General features: G+C 47.0%; 1 protein-coding gene across 9 annotated transcripts in view; it reads left to right on the forward strand.

Moving 5' to 3' along the window:
* The window catches only part of MID1 (midline 1), a 591209-nt gene that overhangs the window by 569316 nt on the left and 6380 nt on the right, over positions 1-15513 (forward strand). For all 9 annotated transcript variants that reach the window (XM_025857736.2, XM_073902107.1, XM_073902106.1 and 6 more), the window contains 2 exons: positions 8740-8901; positions 12462-12669. In XM_025857736.2, the coding sequence (XP_025713521.1) occupies positions 8740-8901; positions 12462-12669 (370 nt within the window). The remainder of the gene's footprint in view (positions 1-8739; positions 8902-12461; positions 12670-15513) is intronic.

Raw genomic sequence — 15513 nt, forward strand, 5'->3', positions numbered from 1 at the left:
GAAGGAATAAAATATGACTCTAAAAATGAAAAATAAAAAATGTTTTTTTAAAAAGGCATTGATAAGATGTTGGTTGAAAAAGGGAAAAAGAAAAATTAAAAAAAAACAGCTAAAAAAATTAACTTTGAAAGACTAATGAATCATGGTAAAAAAAGCCATGAATTCTATGTGCAGTATTCCCCTAGCGCTGGAGTTCTCCCGTTCTCCTTGATCGGTAAACTTGGTCTTGGCTTGCTGGCTGTTTGTGCTGATCTTCTGGGGGAGGGGCCTGTTGCCGTGGTTCCCAAATGTCTTTGCCGGAGGCGGAATTGCCCCGCCCTTGTCCGTCCGGGCTAAGCAAGCTGCTCGGGTTTGCTCTCGGGAGCTTTTGTTCCCTGCAAGCTCTCGGTACAGCTCTGGAGGAGCAGGGCGAAAATGGTGGCTTCCCAATCTCCGCCCAGAGGAGCTGAGAACTCGGGGCCCCGCTCCTCAGTGCGCCCCCAGAGAAAAGCAGTCAATCACTCCCTTGTCCCCGGTCCCCGGCCGCACTGCGTGCTCACCCGGCCTGTGACCGAGCGTTTCTATCTCTGGCACCCGACCCCGACCCCGTGTGGAGTCTCCAAACCCAGCAGATCCCTGCGGTGCGCTCCCGCGCCGCTCCTCCCGGGGGAGGAAGGGGAGTCTCCCCGGCTCTGCCGCTTGTTGGGTCCCTGCTGGAGGAGCAGTGGCCCAACTGGGCCGCGGATCACAGTTTATGGCCACCCCGAGCTGAGAGCCCACGCCTCGGCTCCATCTCTGCAGCCAGCTTCCCCGCTCCGATCCCCGGGAGCTCTGCCGCACTCAGGCACCCCCGGTCTTTCTGTGACCCCGAGGGTCCTGAGACCACCCTGTCCCGCGAGGGTTCCACCCCCCGCTTAGCCACTGCAGCGACGTCCCTCCGCGGAGCCGGCTTCTAAAAGGTCCGATTTTGTGCTCCGCGGCTCTAGCACTTGCCAGAAGCGGCGGACGGAGGCCCCCTCCCCCGCCGTCTATCCTCCCGAAGATCGCCTCGGATTCACTTCTCCGCACGTCCTACCTTCCAGAAAGTGGTCGCTTCTCTGTTCAGAGAGTTGCTGCTACTCTCCTCTTTGATCTCCTGTTGAGTTCGTAGGTGATCAGAATGGTTTGATCCCTATTCAGCTGAATTCCTGAGACCAGACGAAATCCAGGTCTCCTGCTCCTCCGCCATCTTGCTCCGCTCCCTCATACATTTAATATTAACTACTTTTCTGAGTGTTATTTCACAGTGTAAAAAAAGAATTTAATAAAATGGATAGCCAAGCAATGCCAAATACCGCGTCCCATTTGGAGGAGAGCAGGCCTGTCATTTGAGATGTTAGTCATTGGCCCCCACCTGGGAAGAATTTCAGACCTGACTTGAAACATAGAGAGGCCCTTCTCTAACTGGGGCCCGAGCCCATGAGATATTTGGTATCAGAGACAATTTGATGACCTCAGCCCCAGTTGCTGGCCAGAGAGGTGATAACAAAGGGATCTCTCCTCCCTACCCCCACAGTTATTCAAATTGAGTTGAGTAAATGGGAAAGGACCAGAAGAAGTGGCTGTTCAGGGGAGCAGGTTTGACACTTCTTTAGCAAATTAAAATAGAACATGTCAAAGTAGAATAGAAGAGAAGAGCAGTCACTTTTCAACAAAGAAATGTTTTGAATAAACCCATATCGACTGAATGTGCTTTTATTATATACACCTCTTCTCCTCTAACCACACTGTTCTTTCCTAGCACAAGTAATTCTGAGGCACGTGATGCTTAAAAAAGAAATTAGATTTAGGATTAATTAAAAGAGTGATATGTGAAGACCCCCGCCTCCGAGTAACTCAAGTGTCACTGGCTCATACTAACAACTGGACCAGGCTTCCCTCCTCGACCCTCTGACCTTCCATTCTCTAATTGGCCTGCCTTGGAAGCTGTTATTAGAATCTTCCCATTTTCCAGGAATGTGTAAGGGGGAAAAAAAATCACGAAATGGCCAGCTGCCGGAGCAAGAGGGCAGACGTGGTGGGTGTAACAAAAATGTCTTGGGGGGAAATGATGGTTTAACTAAGTTTTGAAAGAGGGTGGGTACATATCAGCAAGTTAAGGGACTGCCAGGCAGCCACATCCTCAGGGGCAAACCTGTGGAGACATGGAATGGCAAGGCATCTTCTGAGACGTCGTCTACTCAAGCCTGGCTGGGGAACTGAGTGAGGATGGGGGGACGGTGGGAAAGGAAGACAGAGAAATAGAACCAAGACTCAAACCCATATAGGTCTGGTTCCAGAAAGCACATGTTTTTAATCATCGGTCTCTTAATCCTAACCCCCAGTAAAGACCTAGACCACCGAGGGCCACGCGGGCCACACGGTGTGGGATTTTTTTCCCATGGGCTTGGGTGTCACACAGAGCAGCAGTGCGATCAGATATGTGGTTAGAAGCCCGCGCAGGCAGTGCCGTGCAGGATGGAGTGGAACAGGGCAAAACTAAAAGCAGAGACATGAACTTGGAGGTTCGTAGTAATTTGAGAAGGCAGAGATGGCCGGGACCTACCAATGGCAGTAGCACCAAAGAAGGCAAGAAGATAATTCCAGAAAGACTTGTCCTCTGGCCCATACCCCCGGGAAACACCCTTACTATCTTCAGCTATTTGAAGTGCTTTCGGGAGCAGCACTGGTATATCAATGGTTTGGCATCATTTTGCTCTCCTTTCAGGATTTTGGATTCTTCTGGTATTGCTCCTCATCCCTAGTTCTACATGCCCCGCTACAAATCATGAAGAAATACTAACTTCCCTAAAAATCTTTCTTTTTAGTAAGTAATGCATAAACACTGTGTAATAATATATAAAATGTCTACAGTGACACTTGGATGTTTTTCAATATGGCAGCCACCCTGGTTCCAAAGTTACCCACTGCACCAACTCCATTCCACACGCATCTCTCCTGTGGTAGTCTGTTAATACCCAAGGGTGCACATACACTCTCACACACCTAGGAATACGCTTCTTAGGGACACAAAAGGTAGCAGGCCAAACACAGTTCTTTACCTTGCTTTTTTCACCCAGAACAGTCTCTCTTTTGATTAACTCAGAAACAACTGGTCAGGGACCTTAAGTACATTTACAGACTCCCTTCACCTTTGCCATATGATGTACCACCAAGGAGTGATAATGGTGATAGGACTTTTGTCCTTTGCCATACTCTGTTGGTTAGAAGCAGGTCACAGGTCTTGCCCACACTCAAGGAGGGCGAATTACACAAAGTCATGAATAGTATGGAGTGAGAATCATGGGGGCTACCCCAGGGCGTGTCCACCATAGATGGTTATGTCTTTCCTGAAGTGTCTTGAAGCGAAGTTTTGTGGGCATTTGGACAGTACGTAGAGCTTTGGCCTGGCCTGGCAGGCCCTGTATCAGTTGGCTTTGGCTGATAGGCCAACAACCACAGAACTTAAGTAGCATATAACAATAAACATGTATTGCCTGTGTGTCTGGAATCAGGCTGACTTTGGTGAGGCTCTGTCATGGTCAGGCTGCGGACTGGGGCTGCCGGCTGCCTCACGCCTCCCCGCTGCGGTCCCACGCAGGCACGTTCTCCTGGTGAGCGCAGCACGCGGCTGTAAGGACAGGCCCACTTGCACACGTGCTTCACAAGCCCCTGTCTTTGTCACGTTAGCTGATGTGCCAGAGGCCAGAGCAAGTCCCACAGGTGAGCCCAGAGTCAGAGGGCCTGCGAGGTTCCACGGCAAAGGGTATGGAAACGCGAGGAGCGACGACGTGGAGCCAGAAGGCGAGACGCTCTAGAACCCTGACTCGATCCCGGTGCTTCCCTCCATCCCCCAAATGAAAAGAAGAGATCTGTTGCCTGAAGCTTAGGGTTTCTCTGGGACTGACTCGGCTTCCATGTGGGTGGCATGAAAAATAATACCAAAACAAGACATCTAAGTGCAATAGACGAGAAAAGGGCATGCCTACAGACATCCACCAGCAGCGACACCACTGAATTCAGAGCTCTGTGCTCGGCGATTCCAGAGACGGTGTTTTGTTCCCCGAAAGCAGTTGCCACAAGAAAATAAAGGGGATCGACTTCATGAAGATGACAGACCTTGCTTATTTGGTGGACAGATGTCAGAAAGGCCATTCCTCCCAGGACCGATGGAAGTCAGGGAAACTGCAGGTGCCCATCCAACTGGGGTCCTCTCATCAGCTTGTTAGTACAGAGAGCTCTTTGTCTCTTTGACGTCCATTAAACCAGTAGAGTGAAGTCCTGAGGCCTACGGGATCAAATCGTAACAATGAAAGAATAAATGTAGATAAAGAGGCAATAGTTCTTCTTAACTATTATATATATTTCTACTGGCCGAGAGAGACCTGGATTTGAATCCCAACTGGGGACCTCACCGGCTCCATAATTTGGGGCAAATTATTTAACGACCTCTGAATCTGTTTCCTCATCTGTAAGAAGAGGTAATGTTTTAACTTCCCCTGGTTGAGATAATAAAATTACAGGTCTGAGCCCTGTGCTTGCCACAGTGTGAGCACAGAGGTATTCAAAGTTATGATTCCTACAAAAATACGGCCACACTCACCCGTCATTGCGTTTTTTTAAAAGCTGATGTTTTGGGTCATGGGATAAAGATCAGTCGTGAAATTAGCCAGGATTATCTACATGATGGCATTTTACACGATCTTCATGTGCAAGGCCTTCCCTGAATGTTGTTTGTCCATCTGTCCTAACATTTGGAGGAGTATCCTTTTTGGTTGTTGTTACATTGAATGACAAGAGCTAATAGTAAAACTGTGCCGAAAATTAGAAGACAAAATGCCCCAAAACTGGCCATAGCTCCTTGCGCCACTAGGAGTCTTGCACTGCCTGTAGGTCATGGTTCCTTCACTCGTCATAATAAATTCTAGTTAATTGCCCACAACTGACTTCAGTGAAGGAGAATTAGATAATATCTGTGAAGCTTTTAATCTTATAAAAAGGCTCTCCCTAATCAAATTCATATATTCAAATGCAAAATTAATGACACTATTAATTTTTTATTATGCATTTTTATTAAGAGACTTAAGCCTACAGATGTTAGCGAATTGCTTATTAATAAGTAGATATGTATTTAATTTTACAACGTTTCTCATGTTTTTTCCGAAACCACTTCCAGTGCACCATTTAAAATCCTAAATGGGGCCTTTTCCCAGCAGCCTATTTTCATTATTAGCAAAAGTCCAAAGATGCATTTCTCCAGGTCTCCATGGCGAGGTAGTTATCTGTATTTAATTAATTTTAGTCGTTTTGAAAACATTCATGAGCGTTATTAAACAGATACTGTTTTTACAGAGAAGAAAGAAAAGAATGTTCACTTCTGTCCGATCTGGTAGAAGAAACAAAGGATGTTTGAAGCCACGTGCCGCCTCTCTGAAGGGTGTCCGTGTTGCGTAATGTTTTATACCTAATGTTTTACTGCAAGATGACAGTTGCTATACAAGGCTCTGAAATCCCAAATGTAATTAGGATCTTGTAATGAGCAGCATTATGTAGGGAGATGCTTCTGACCCATTGTGAATGAGAACAAGATATATAAAATTGAAAAACTCAATTAAGTTTCATTATGAACTAATTATCTCCCAAGTTCCATTGTTGTTTTAATACTCGAAGCTGAATTAGAGAAGGTGGATGTCGGAATACCCTCAAAGATGATTGAAAACGAGTTTGGAGAAAAGTGAAGTTTCAGTGCAGGATGGTTACATGGGTGTTTCATAAAGAGACGCATAAAACATGGTCAACGGCCCCGACGCAGTGGGGTGTCGAGGCAGACAGGTCTGGCACTTGGCACCGTATGCAAGACGTTATGTGGTGCTGGCCCAGGACCAACACTAACAACGCAGTAACGGTGTGCTCGGAGGTACCCCCCTTACTCCAGCCCATAGAAGAAAATGGTCGATGTTGCTTTCTTGGCATTTTTAATCAACTTCTCAATTACTATCCTGGCAATAATAATAACAGAAAGGTAAGCCGCCATAGAAATGGCGTGAGCGTTCACGAGAGCAGGTTGTCCCAGTGTAAAGCCATCCAATCAAATTTTACTACTCCATAAACATTTTTGTTCTTTAAATATTCGAGGGAAAAAAATTAGCAACCTCTTCAAAATAATCAGGATGCTCAGTGTCCCTTTTCTGTTTGGAAAAGGGTTCTAAAACATTAAATCTTTTTTGTTAGGTTAAGGCTTTGGATTATAGGCCAAGTTGCTGTTCGTAGCAATTTCAGACATCTGTTTGATGATGTAGCTGAAAGCATTCCCCCACCACATGAAGCCCAGCTTTTCGGTTGTACAGTGATGTAAAGTTTATTGAAACATTTTTACATTTGCTTTCTTTGACCACAATAGTCATTTTCCTGTAACATACGCAATTAAACAGGAACAGTGTAAATGCAGCGACATTGATAGGATTCTCATTTGATTCTACTGAATGCCATTACTGTTTTCGTTTGTGCTTGACTGCTGTTGACAAAGGTCTAGGATTGCCTAGGATTATCCTAGGCAATAGAAAAGCTCATTGTTTTTGTTTTATTACTGTTGTAAGATCACGATTAAATATCTAAAGTGAGTCACAGGCTTCTTGGGGCCCAGAGCTCAGAGTTCAAAATGATCCTTCTTTGGTCGGATCTAAATCTCCGATTGGCTGTGGCACTATCCAGAAGCATTGAGCATATTCAAGGAAAAGGTAAGGTGAAAAAGTAGCAAAAGGGAAATGTAGTAAGGAGAGTCCCGTGTTACTGAACCACTGGGGTTGTTTTCCTGGGTCTTACACGAGTGAGAATCAGTGGGAGAACAGAGGGCTAAGAGTTGGGGGAAAATTGGGGGTGGGGTGGGAGTGGGGGTGAATGGTGCCTCAGTTGAGCGCACACACACATTCAACCCCTTCTGTGGGCCTCCCATCATTCTCTTGCTTTATGCTGGTTTTATCAAATCTGGCGGTGCTGCTGGTGAAATGTTCGCAGGTGGAGATGAAAAGAGGTGATAGAGAACTCACGGGGTCAGATCTGACCTTGTGAGTTTATATATGTATATGACTCAGTGGTCTGCACCCAAGGTACTGATCGTACGAGGTGAAGTTTCATACTTGACAGAATACTTCTAAGGTTCTTCTCAACTGTGAGACTAGCATGAACAATGTCTAACTCGAAAGTTGGAGAAAGTATTTAGTAGGATTCAAAGACAGATGTCACGGGGCTGTGAATATCTTGGAATGCCATGCAAATATTTGTGGCTTGGTATGGTTCTGCACATGTGACTTTCCTTCTCTAGACATGTTTTATTAGATTCTCAAAGAGGTGAGACCAAAGAAAGATTAAGGGACTGCTTCTTGGGATTGCAGTAAGGTATAAGTTGCCTCAAGATCAAAAGAACTAACTCTTTGACTTGCAAATCCATTGAAAGGGAAAGGGTGGGGGGCTTGGAGCCCCTCAGGAAGTGGAGGGGCTCAGCCCTCTACCAAGAACTGGTGAAGGAAATTCACCAGAGTCAGGAAACTTCATGACAGCTAGTCACCAGGGGGCTGGGAAAAGGTTCTCTTTAGAGTGGGGATTGATGGGTGGAGAGAGGAGAGCTGGGCCCAATACCAAAGAGATGTTTTCAGCATCAGCGAGCTGCAAAACAAAACGGGCTTCCTTTTCCCTGCACGTTCTTCCAAGCATCGTAAATCCTCAGCCTGCCCCCCAGCCCACATCCTGCAGAACGCAGCCCGAGCAGCGGCCCCACTGTACTCTGAAACCAGCCATGCGAGGGAATGCAGCTGGTCCGAATCCCCGTTCATGCTTTTCTAAGAGCTACACTGGGCCCTGGGCTGCCCGTGGGTGCCACTGCTCCGGGCTTCTCCTAGGGACATGCCTCCTGAGTTGGTTAACTGTGGCTACGCTAATGCTGGAACACCAACAACCCTGATGATCGTTTCTTAGCTCCCCGCGCAGAAGTTGGGCCAGTCTCTGCTGGCCTCACTCCTACAGGGGCGGGGCAGTAGAGGTGTTCCCTGTATCGCTCATCCTGCTGAGACAAGAAGACTTGTCTGGGGAATGTTCTCCCCTTGGCAATGGCAGAGGCCCAAGGTGTCGACAGAAATTCTCGAGGCCTTGGAATGCCTACTCTTGCAGCTTGCGCCCCGCCACTTCAGCCTCATCCCATCGGCCCAAGCAAATCACATGGCCAAATCCAAAGCCGTGTCACAAGGGAATACATCCCATCTCTGCAAAGCCACTTAGGCCTGGGTCTGGGGCAGGGTGAAGAATTAGAGGCACAAAAGCAATCTACTACATCTATATTCGTGGAGGCAACTTCTCCTACGTGATTCAGGTCTCTTCTCACCGGCTGTGAGGCTCAGAATTGATGAGATTCCAGTTTAATGATCACGGTCCTGAGCGTGGGGGGGTGGTGCCGAGAGTGGAACCCGTGGTAACTCGCTGCTTCCTTCTCACCACGGCGCCTCACGACGCACCACACACAACACGCCAGGCAGGACCAGCTTGGCTGCTCGTATGGTTACTGAACAGAGGCTGCGATATAATCATTTTGATGGGTTTCTCCATGTAGAGCACACAGTAGGAATATCTGATAATAACTACAGGCCGATCACCTACTGTAGGCAGGAGACTGCACCCTCGCGTTTATTAGTGGGCTCCCTCGGAAATGGCAGAGGTGACAAAGCACTGCACCGTGTCTGCTTGGCTTTGCAGGTCTGTGTAACTCTGCCGATAGCTGGATGATTGTGCCCAACATCAAGCAGAACCACTACACGGTCCATGGTCTGCAGAGTGGCACCAAGTACATCTTCATCGTCAAGGCCATCAACCAGGCGGGCAGCCGCAGCAGTGAGCCTGGGAAGTTGAAGACAAACAGTAAGTGCCGTGAGCTCAGCAGAGCTGCCGCCTCCCTTCTGCTCTCCTTTCGGCCACCTCTGTCCCCCTTTCTCTTCCTTCTCTGCCTCGGGCATCACCAGCAGCCCCGAGAAGCAAGTGAAGAGCCAGGGCGGTGGGGTGGAGTTGGCATCAGACACCTCCGGGGTCCACAACTCACTTGCCCCTTAAGGGCTGTGAGTCCATCGACTTCTCTGCACTTCAGACCGCTCGCTTTTCAAATAAATAATCCTGGAGGGGTTCTTGTGAGAATTAGAACAGATATAGATAGATAGATAGATAGATAGATAGATAGATAGATAGATAGATAGATAGAAGATAGATAGATATGAAGCCTGATAGGTCGCTGGGGCTCTGCAAATGGCAGATTGTTTTCCATAGCAGAAGAGCAAATTAATAACTCTTTCTTCAGGAATTCTTTGCTTTACTTCCAATGTCTGTCTATGTCTGTGGTTCTCAGAAGCAGTTCTGCCCTCCCTACTGCCCCCGCCCCCAGGGACACTGAGCAATGTCTGGAGACATTTTTGGTTGTTATAAGTGGGGTGGATGCTACTGGTATCTAATGGTTAGAGGCCAGGGATGATGGGAAACATCCCACACTACACAGGACACAACAGAGAGAGATCTGGCCCATATATGTGTCTTGTAACACTGTCGTCTCCCTTGCTGTCTCTGCCCACATGTGTTTTTTTTTTTTAATATTTTATTTATTTATTTGACAGAGAGAGACACAGCGAGAGAGGGAATACAAACAGGGGGAGTGAGAGAGGGAGAGGCAGGCTTCCCGCGGAGCAGGGAGCCCGATGCGGGGCTCGATCCCAGGACCCTGGGATCATGACCTGAGCCGAAGGCAGACGCTTAACGACTGAGCCAGCCAGGCGCCCCACATGTGTTTTCTCTTATCCTCTCTTTTTCTTTACTATTTTTGATCTAGAAATATGTTCTATAACATGGAATTTCTTTGCATAGGACCTCCCAAGAGAAAGCAACCGGGAGTGTGTCAGTATGGCACCATGTTAGGCAGTTGCCTCTAGTCAATGGGAACAGTTAACTGCTTTTGCAGAAGAACCCACACTTAACCCAAATCCTCAATTTCAGTGACCAAATAACTTTATTTTACTCCAGACATACGTGTTTAAGACACATATGCTTAGACATTAAGCTAATTTCTCCTCTCAATGTTTCTGCTGGTAAAGAAGGAAATGTTTTTAGAGATTAAGTAGGAAAAAAGTAAGTAAATGTATACACTGAGGTTAATTCTGTAGAATATGCCTTTGAGACATCTGATTTGTGCTTCATCACTGCAGTTTTACTGCAGATAATGCATTCATTTCATGTAGCCGGATAATGTCATCTTCTATTTCTAGACATGCAGTTCTTGAACAGTTATAAACGAGGAGTTGGCAAACTTTTCTGCAGTGTGCCGTAGAGTGAATATTTGAGGCTATGTGTGTCAGATGGTCTTGGTCACCATCCACTCTTCTTCACCTCTGCCACTGCAGTGCAAAAGCAGCCATAGATTACACATAAATGAATGGGCATGGCCGTGTTTCAATAAAACTTTATTGACAAACACAGGCCCTATGCTGGATTTGGCCTGCAGGCTGTAGTTTGCCAAACTCCTACATGCACAATATTAAATTGAATTGAATTCTTTAGTAAATGATTAATTTGGTCCTTGAGCTAATTTGTCCTCATTGAAGCAAAAGCCTTGAACTTGGACGGAGTAGGTGATGGTGCATTTGAGAAACACATCTGAGGCACAGGTGGAATTTGCTGAGGATGCAGGGGTTGGGGTTGGGTCTGACCTAAGCTGACACGATCGTACTCCACGCGTGTGTAGGTGAGGGTGTGAGTTGAGACGAGATTGGGGTACATCACACCTCATTATGAGGCCAGTCTTTCTGACGTCTGTACCATTCTGATGCTCCTCACTGGGAGAAGGACAAGCAGTGCACGGCCCTCCTCTTCAGTGATGGCTGCATTTATGAACACCCCCGCCCCCGGTCTGCCCATTAATGTCCCACTTGTTTTCACACGCATTCTCTCTTCCACCTTTAAAAATTGAACTATTATAAGCAAAACTGATCTTCATACTCTTCTTGCCTTAGTTCATACTTTATCCCTAATAGTTGCTGGCGTGATCATTGCTGAGCACATTGGTGTTTCACAAGACAAGCTGAAATTTAAACTCTGCACATAATCCAGTATAGCTCTTAGAGCCTCTGAGAATGTCCGTGCCCTGATCCACACTTGAAGCTTTTTCCCAACTCCCTCTTTAAGCTTTCCTGTGATGTGGACAGAAATCTAAGACGGGTCAGCGGACGATCCAGCCCACCAGCCAAATCTGGCTGCCTCTTTTTATAAATAAAGTTTTGTTGACACACAGCCACACCCATCCGTTTCCCTCTCGTCTCGGGCCGCTTCCACGCTGCCACAGCAGAGCTGAAAATATCTATCTGGCCTCTTAGGAGAAAGATGTGCCGGCCCCTGTTCTAAAAGAAAGGATTTGAGAGGCGCCGGTGTCGTGTTCATATCCAGGTGGCGGCTAGAGATCCTCCGGCCCACCTGGACGTGACCTCACACTCATTGCCCCGTGCTCTCCGTGCTGCTGCCTCAGCCAGCGTCGTGCATTGCCCCGGCCAGTGTACCGAACTCTGTCCGCTGGCTGCCTGGGGGCGGGCCTACCAGCTGCGCCGTGGCCGTGGCCGTGGCGGGGGCTTGGGGCATCGTGGTATTTGCATGCTCTCGTAACTCACTTCCTGCCTCTTAACACCCATGTGGTGTCGAATGACAGGCAGTCCTCCAGACCAGCGTTACATTCTCAAAGAACTAACAGCTATGACAAGATGTTCAGGGGTGACTCTGCCAAGATTTTCTGATGGTTCGACCTTCAAAACGCAAATGTGAATAATGAAATAGGGCCTTATTTTATATATATAAACTCAGGAGTAGAAATATATATATTTACAAACTCAGGAGTAGAAAACCCAGGTGTTATGATCACATTTTTTGCCCTGACCTTGTTGTGGGCTGAAAAATGCACATTTTTATAGTCATTCTGAGCTCATGAGAATCATTTTAATTTGCAACAGTTTCAGAATAATGTAAAGCCTTTAGGTCAAAATCTGCAGTCTTGATTTCTTCGGCTTCTGGTCTGAAGTCTGCTGAGCATGAGCCACACTTTTAAGCTGGATCGAATATGGGAATGGTTGAAAACGAAGTGTTCGTTTTCTCCTTCCCTTGGGAATGCTGTTTAGCCAGTATGTAGCAGAGCTGCATGTGTCCAGCTGGGACCCCCGAAGGTAGCTTCTACCACATGTCCTGGCTGATCCCCGCCCATGCTACTGTTGAATGATCAGTCGCAGCTGCTCTCAATCCCTGTCTCGGAACTGACAGGCTGGGAGTTCATGAAGGCAGGGGCATGTTCGTATTCACCATTTTACTGTGCTTTTAAAATCTGATTCTGCAAAGACATTATTGGTCATGTTGAAATAAACGCTCCTCTTCTTCCTCTCTTTGTTTTGTAAACTTGTTCCCAGGCCAGCCATTTAAACTGGACCCCAAGTCTGCACATCGAAAGCTGAAGGTGTCCCACGATAACTTGACAGTAGAACGTGATGAGTCATCCTCCAAAAAGAGCCACACGCCCGAACGCTTCACCAGCCAAGGGAGCTATGGCGTAGCTGGAAATGTGTTCATTGATAGCGGTCGGCATTACTGGGAAGTGGTCATAAGTGGGAGCACATGGTAGGCAATGATACCTGTTGTCGTCCAGTCATAAAAAGGCACATCTCATTCTGTACTTTGTCAGAGCGTTAGTCCATTCCAGGGCCCATCTTGAAGGAGACTGTGCAGAAAAGCTTTTTTAGTCTGTTGTTGCGACGATAATGCTGCATAATAAGCACCCCGAGACTCAGTGGCTTCAAACAGTAATCATTTATGATTGCTCGCTCACCACCCCCATGTGTGGGTTCACTGTCAAGGCTAATCTCGGCCGGGCTTTGCTTTCAGCTGTAGGGTGCACGGCCGGGTTTGCTTTCAGCTATAGGTTGCATCTACGTCTGTTCTTTGTGTCTCTTCAGCCTCTTCGGACGGGAGGGCTCCCCGGGTCAGGTCTTTCTCAAGGAGCCCGAGAGCACAAGCCACAGCTAGGCAGGCACATTTCAAGCCTCTGCTTCCATCACTGTCTACTAACTTCTCATGGACCAAAGCCAGTCATGTAGCCAAAGCCAAAGCCAAAGCCAAAGCCGGTGGTCTAGGGAAGTATATCTCTCCCCCAGAGACGAGAGGAGGGAGTGAATGTTTGCAAAACAATCATCTAATCTTCCATTCAGCCAATAAGAAAAACAGCTTGTTTTAAGTCCCTCCATTTTTTTTTTCTTTTTTATTTACAGCAAGAATTGCAGCTGATTTGATAGAGTCCTGGTCCCTAACGGAGCTAGGATGCTAGCACTGCTCTTTTGTGCCTTAAAACACGAGTCAGCCGACGACAACCAGCGGGCCAGACCTGGCCCTGTGCCTGTTTTTGTAAATAAAGTGTTGTAGGAAGACAGCCATGCCCATTCTTTTCCACATTGTCTGTCTGTGGCTGGGCTGCCTTTGAGCCGCACGGCAGAGCTGAGCAGTTAAAATAGAACCCTATGGTCCACAAAGCCGAAAATAGTAACTCTCCAGCCCTTTACCAAAAATGTTTGCCGATTCCTACTCTAGAACATTACTCTTCATCATTTGAAGAGAACGAATTTCTGTGGCCTTATACATATGTTTTGTGACTCCAGACTGGGCCGACGACTGGAAATAGTCACAAGCTGAGGGGCTGAGGCAGGGACCATGGGCTGGGAACCCTTTCAAACGGTTTGTTAGCCTAGCGAGCTCTCTAAACCCAAGGCTGTTGGTCAGGCCCAGAACATTCCAATGTGGTGTCTACGTTGGAATGAGCTAACCTTGCCTAGTTAACCTCACAAAGCTGACCTTGTCTGTTCCACAGCCACGAACTGCACCCCTTCTCCGGCTGGCTGGCTCACAAACACCTGTTCGCTTTTGCTCTTTTATTTTTATTTAACCAGCCCTCATCTAGCCCAACCACGTGCCAGGCACTGGTCTAAGCATCCTACAGATGGTAACTCGTTCATTCATCTTAACAGCCCCCCAGAGGTAGGTGTTGGATCCGCCTTTACAGATGACATGACTGAGGCTCATGCCCATTAGCACAAGGTGGCAAAACTGGGAGGCGGCAGGGTGAGGAAGGCTGCAGTCAGGGCGCAAGCTCTGACCCAAGGCTTCACAGACCTTTCTGGAAAGGGCTAGAGAGCCAGTATTGCTGGCTTGGCAGGCCAGGTGATTTTTATCCCGACTACTCAACTCTCCGGTTGCAGTGGGAAAACAGCCACAGACCATGTGTCTGTGACTGGGTGTGGCCTTGCACAAATAAAACTTTAATCAGCAGAGGGCCAGATTCGGCCCATGGGTTACCGTTGGCTGATCTCTGCTCTGAAGCACCATGCTCTGTTTTTGAAACATTATAATTACTCTTTCAGGGGCGTACAGCGGTAAACTTGGTGAGCGATAGCTTAATCCTTGCTTAGAAAGAAACACATCCCAACTGCATAACCTGAAACGAGGAGTATCATAACAGTGTTAGGTTTGAGATAAGGATACTAAAACACTTTGTGTCTTAAGTCCCTTACAGTGTTGATACAAGTCCGCTGAGATCTAAAAAGTGAAATCATAAGCTTGGGTGTCTCCTTTTTCCCCAGAATGGTACCTGTATTGGCCAAGCAAGGAGGTTTTCTTCTGTTGTGATCCTTGTAACTCTCTTGGCCCAGAACATTTTCCTGTTCCAACATCCTGCCAGGGGATGGAGGGCAAATCCTTCCGCCCCACTCAGCTCTGGCATTTGCAGTTTTTAGCGGCACGGGGGCAAGATAAAAGGCCGAAGGAAAATAGGATGAATTTTTGCAGGTGCAAAGGAGCAAACATTTCTAGTTAATTAACGTGCAGTATTAATCTGGGAGAGAATCCAGTGTCTAAATAATTACAGCCCCATTAATAATTATTTGTGATAAATGATACCCGATCATTATGATCTCATTCCCATTGATGAATGGTGCGGGAAATTCCACCAGACCCCTTCAGTTATATAAACACAGATCGGTATTACCTTGAAAACACCCTCCAGATGTCAAAACCTACTCAGGAGGGGGGAAAAATTCTAAAATTAATTGCCACACTTTGGATCTTTACACGCCGGATTGTGTCAGTTTCGGAAAACGTCTCGCATAGAAAGTAGTTTAACATTTCCTGGGAGGTGTTAGAGGGGAAGGGGTGACCCATATGATCAAATGCTTGTGGCGCCTTGATTTGCACCAGCTAATGACACTTCCATTTTCTCGTGAAATATCGTCCTGACTTTCAGTTAACATGTATGTTATGATCCCTGCAATGGGGCATATTAGCATTGCTCTGAGAAACATAATTTTTATACTTTCTGAATTCTCCAAGTCTCACTGCGTAACTTAATGGAACATTACCTTCTGCCCGCACCTTTCAAGCTCAGTGGAAATACGTACATAGTTTTACAGATTAATGATA

The sequence above is a fragment of the Callorhinus ursinus genome, unplaced genomic scaffold, assembly GCF_003265705.2.
Source record: "Callorhinus ursinus isolate GAN/ISIS: 27379988/994484 unplaced genomic scaffold, GSC_fseal_2.0 scaffold16, whole genome shotgun sequence".
Lineage (NCBI taxonomy): Eukaryota > Metazoa > Chordata > Mammalia > Carnivora > Otariidae > Callorhinus > Callorhinus ursinus.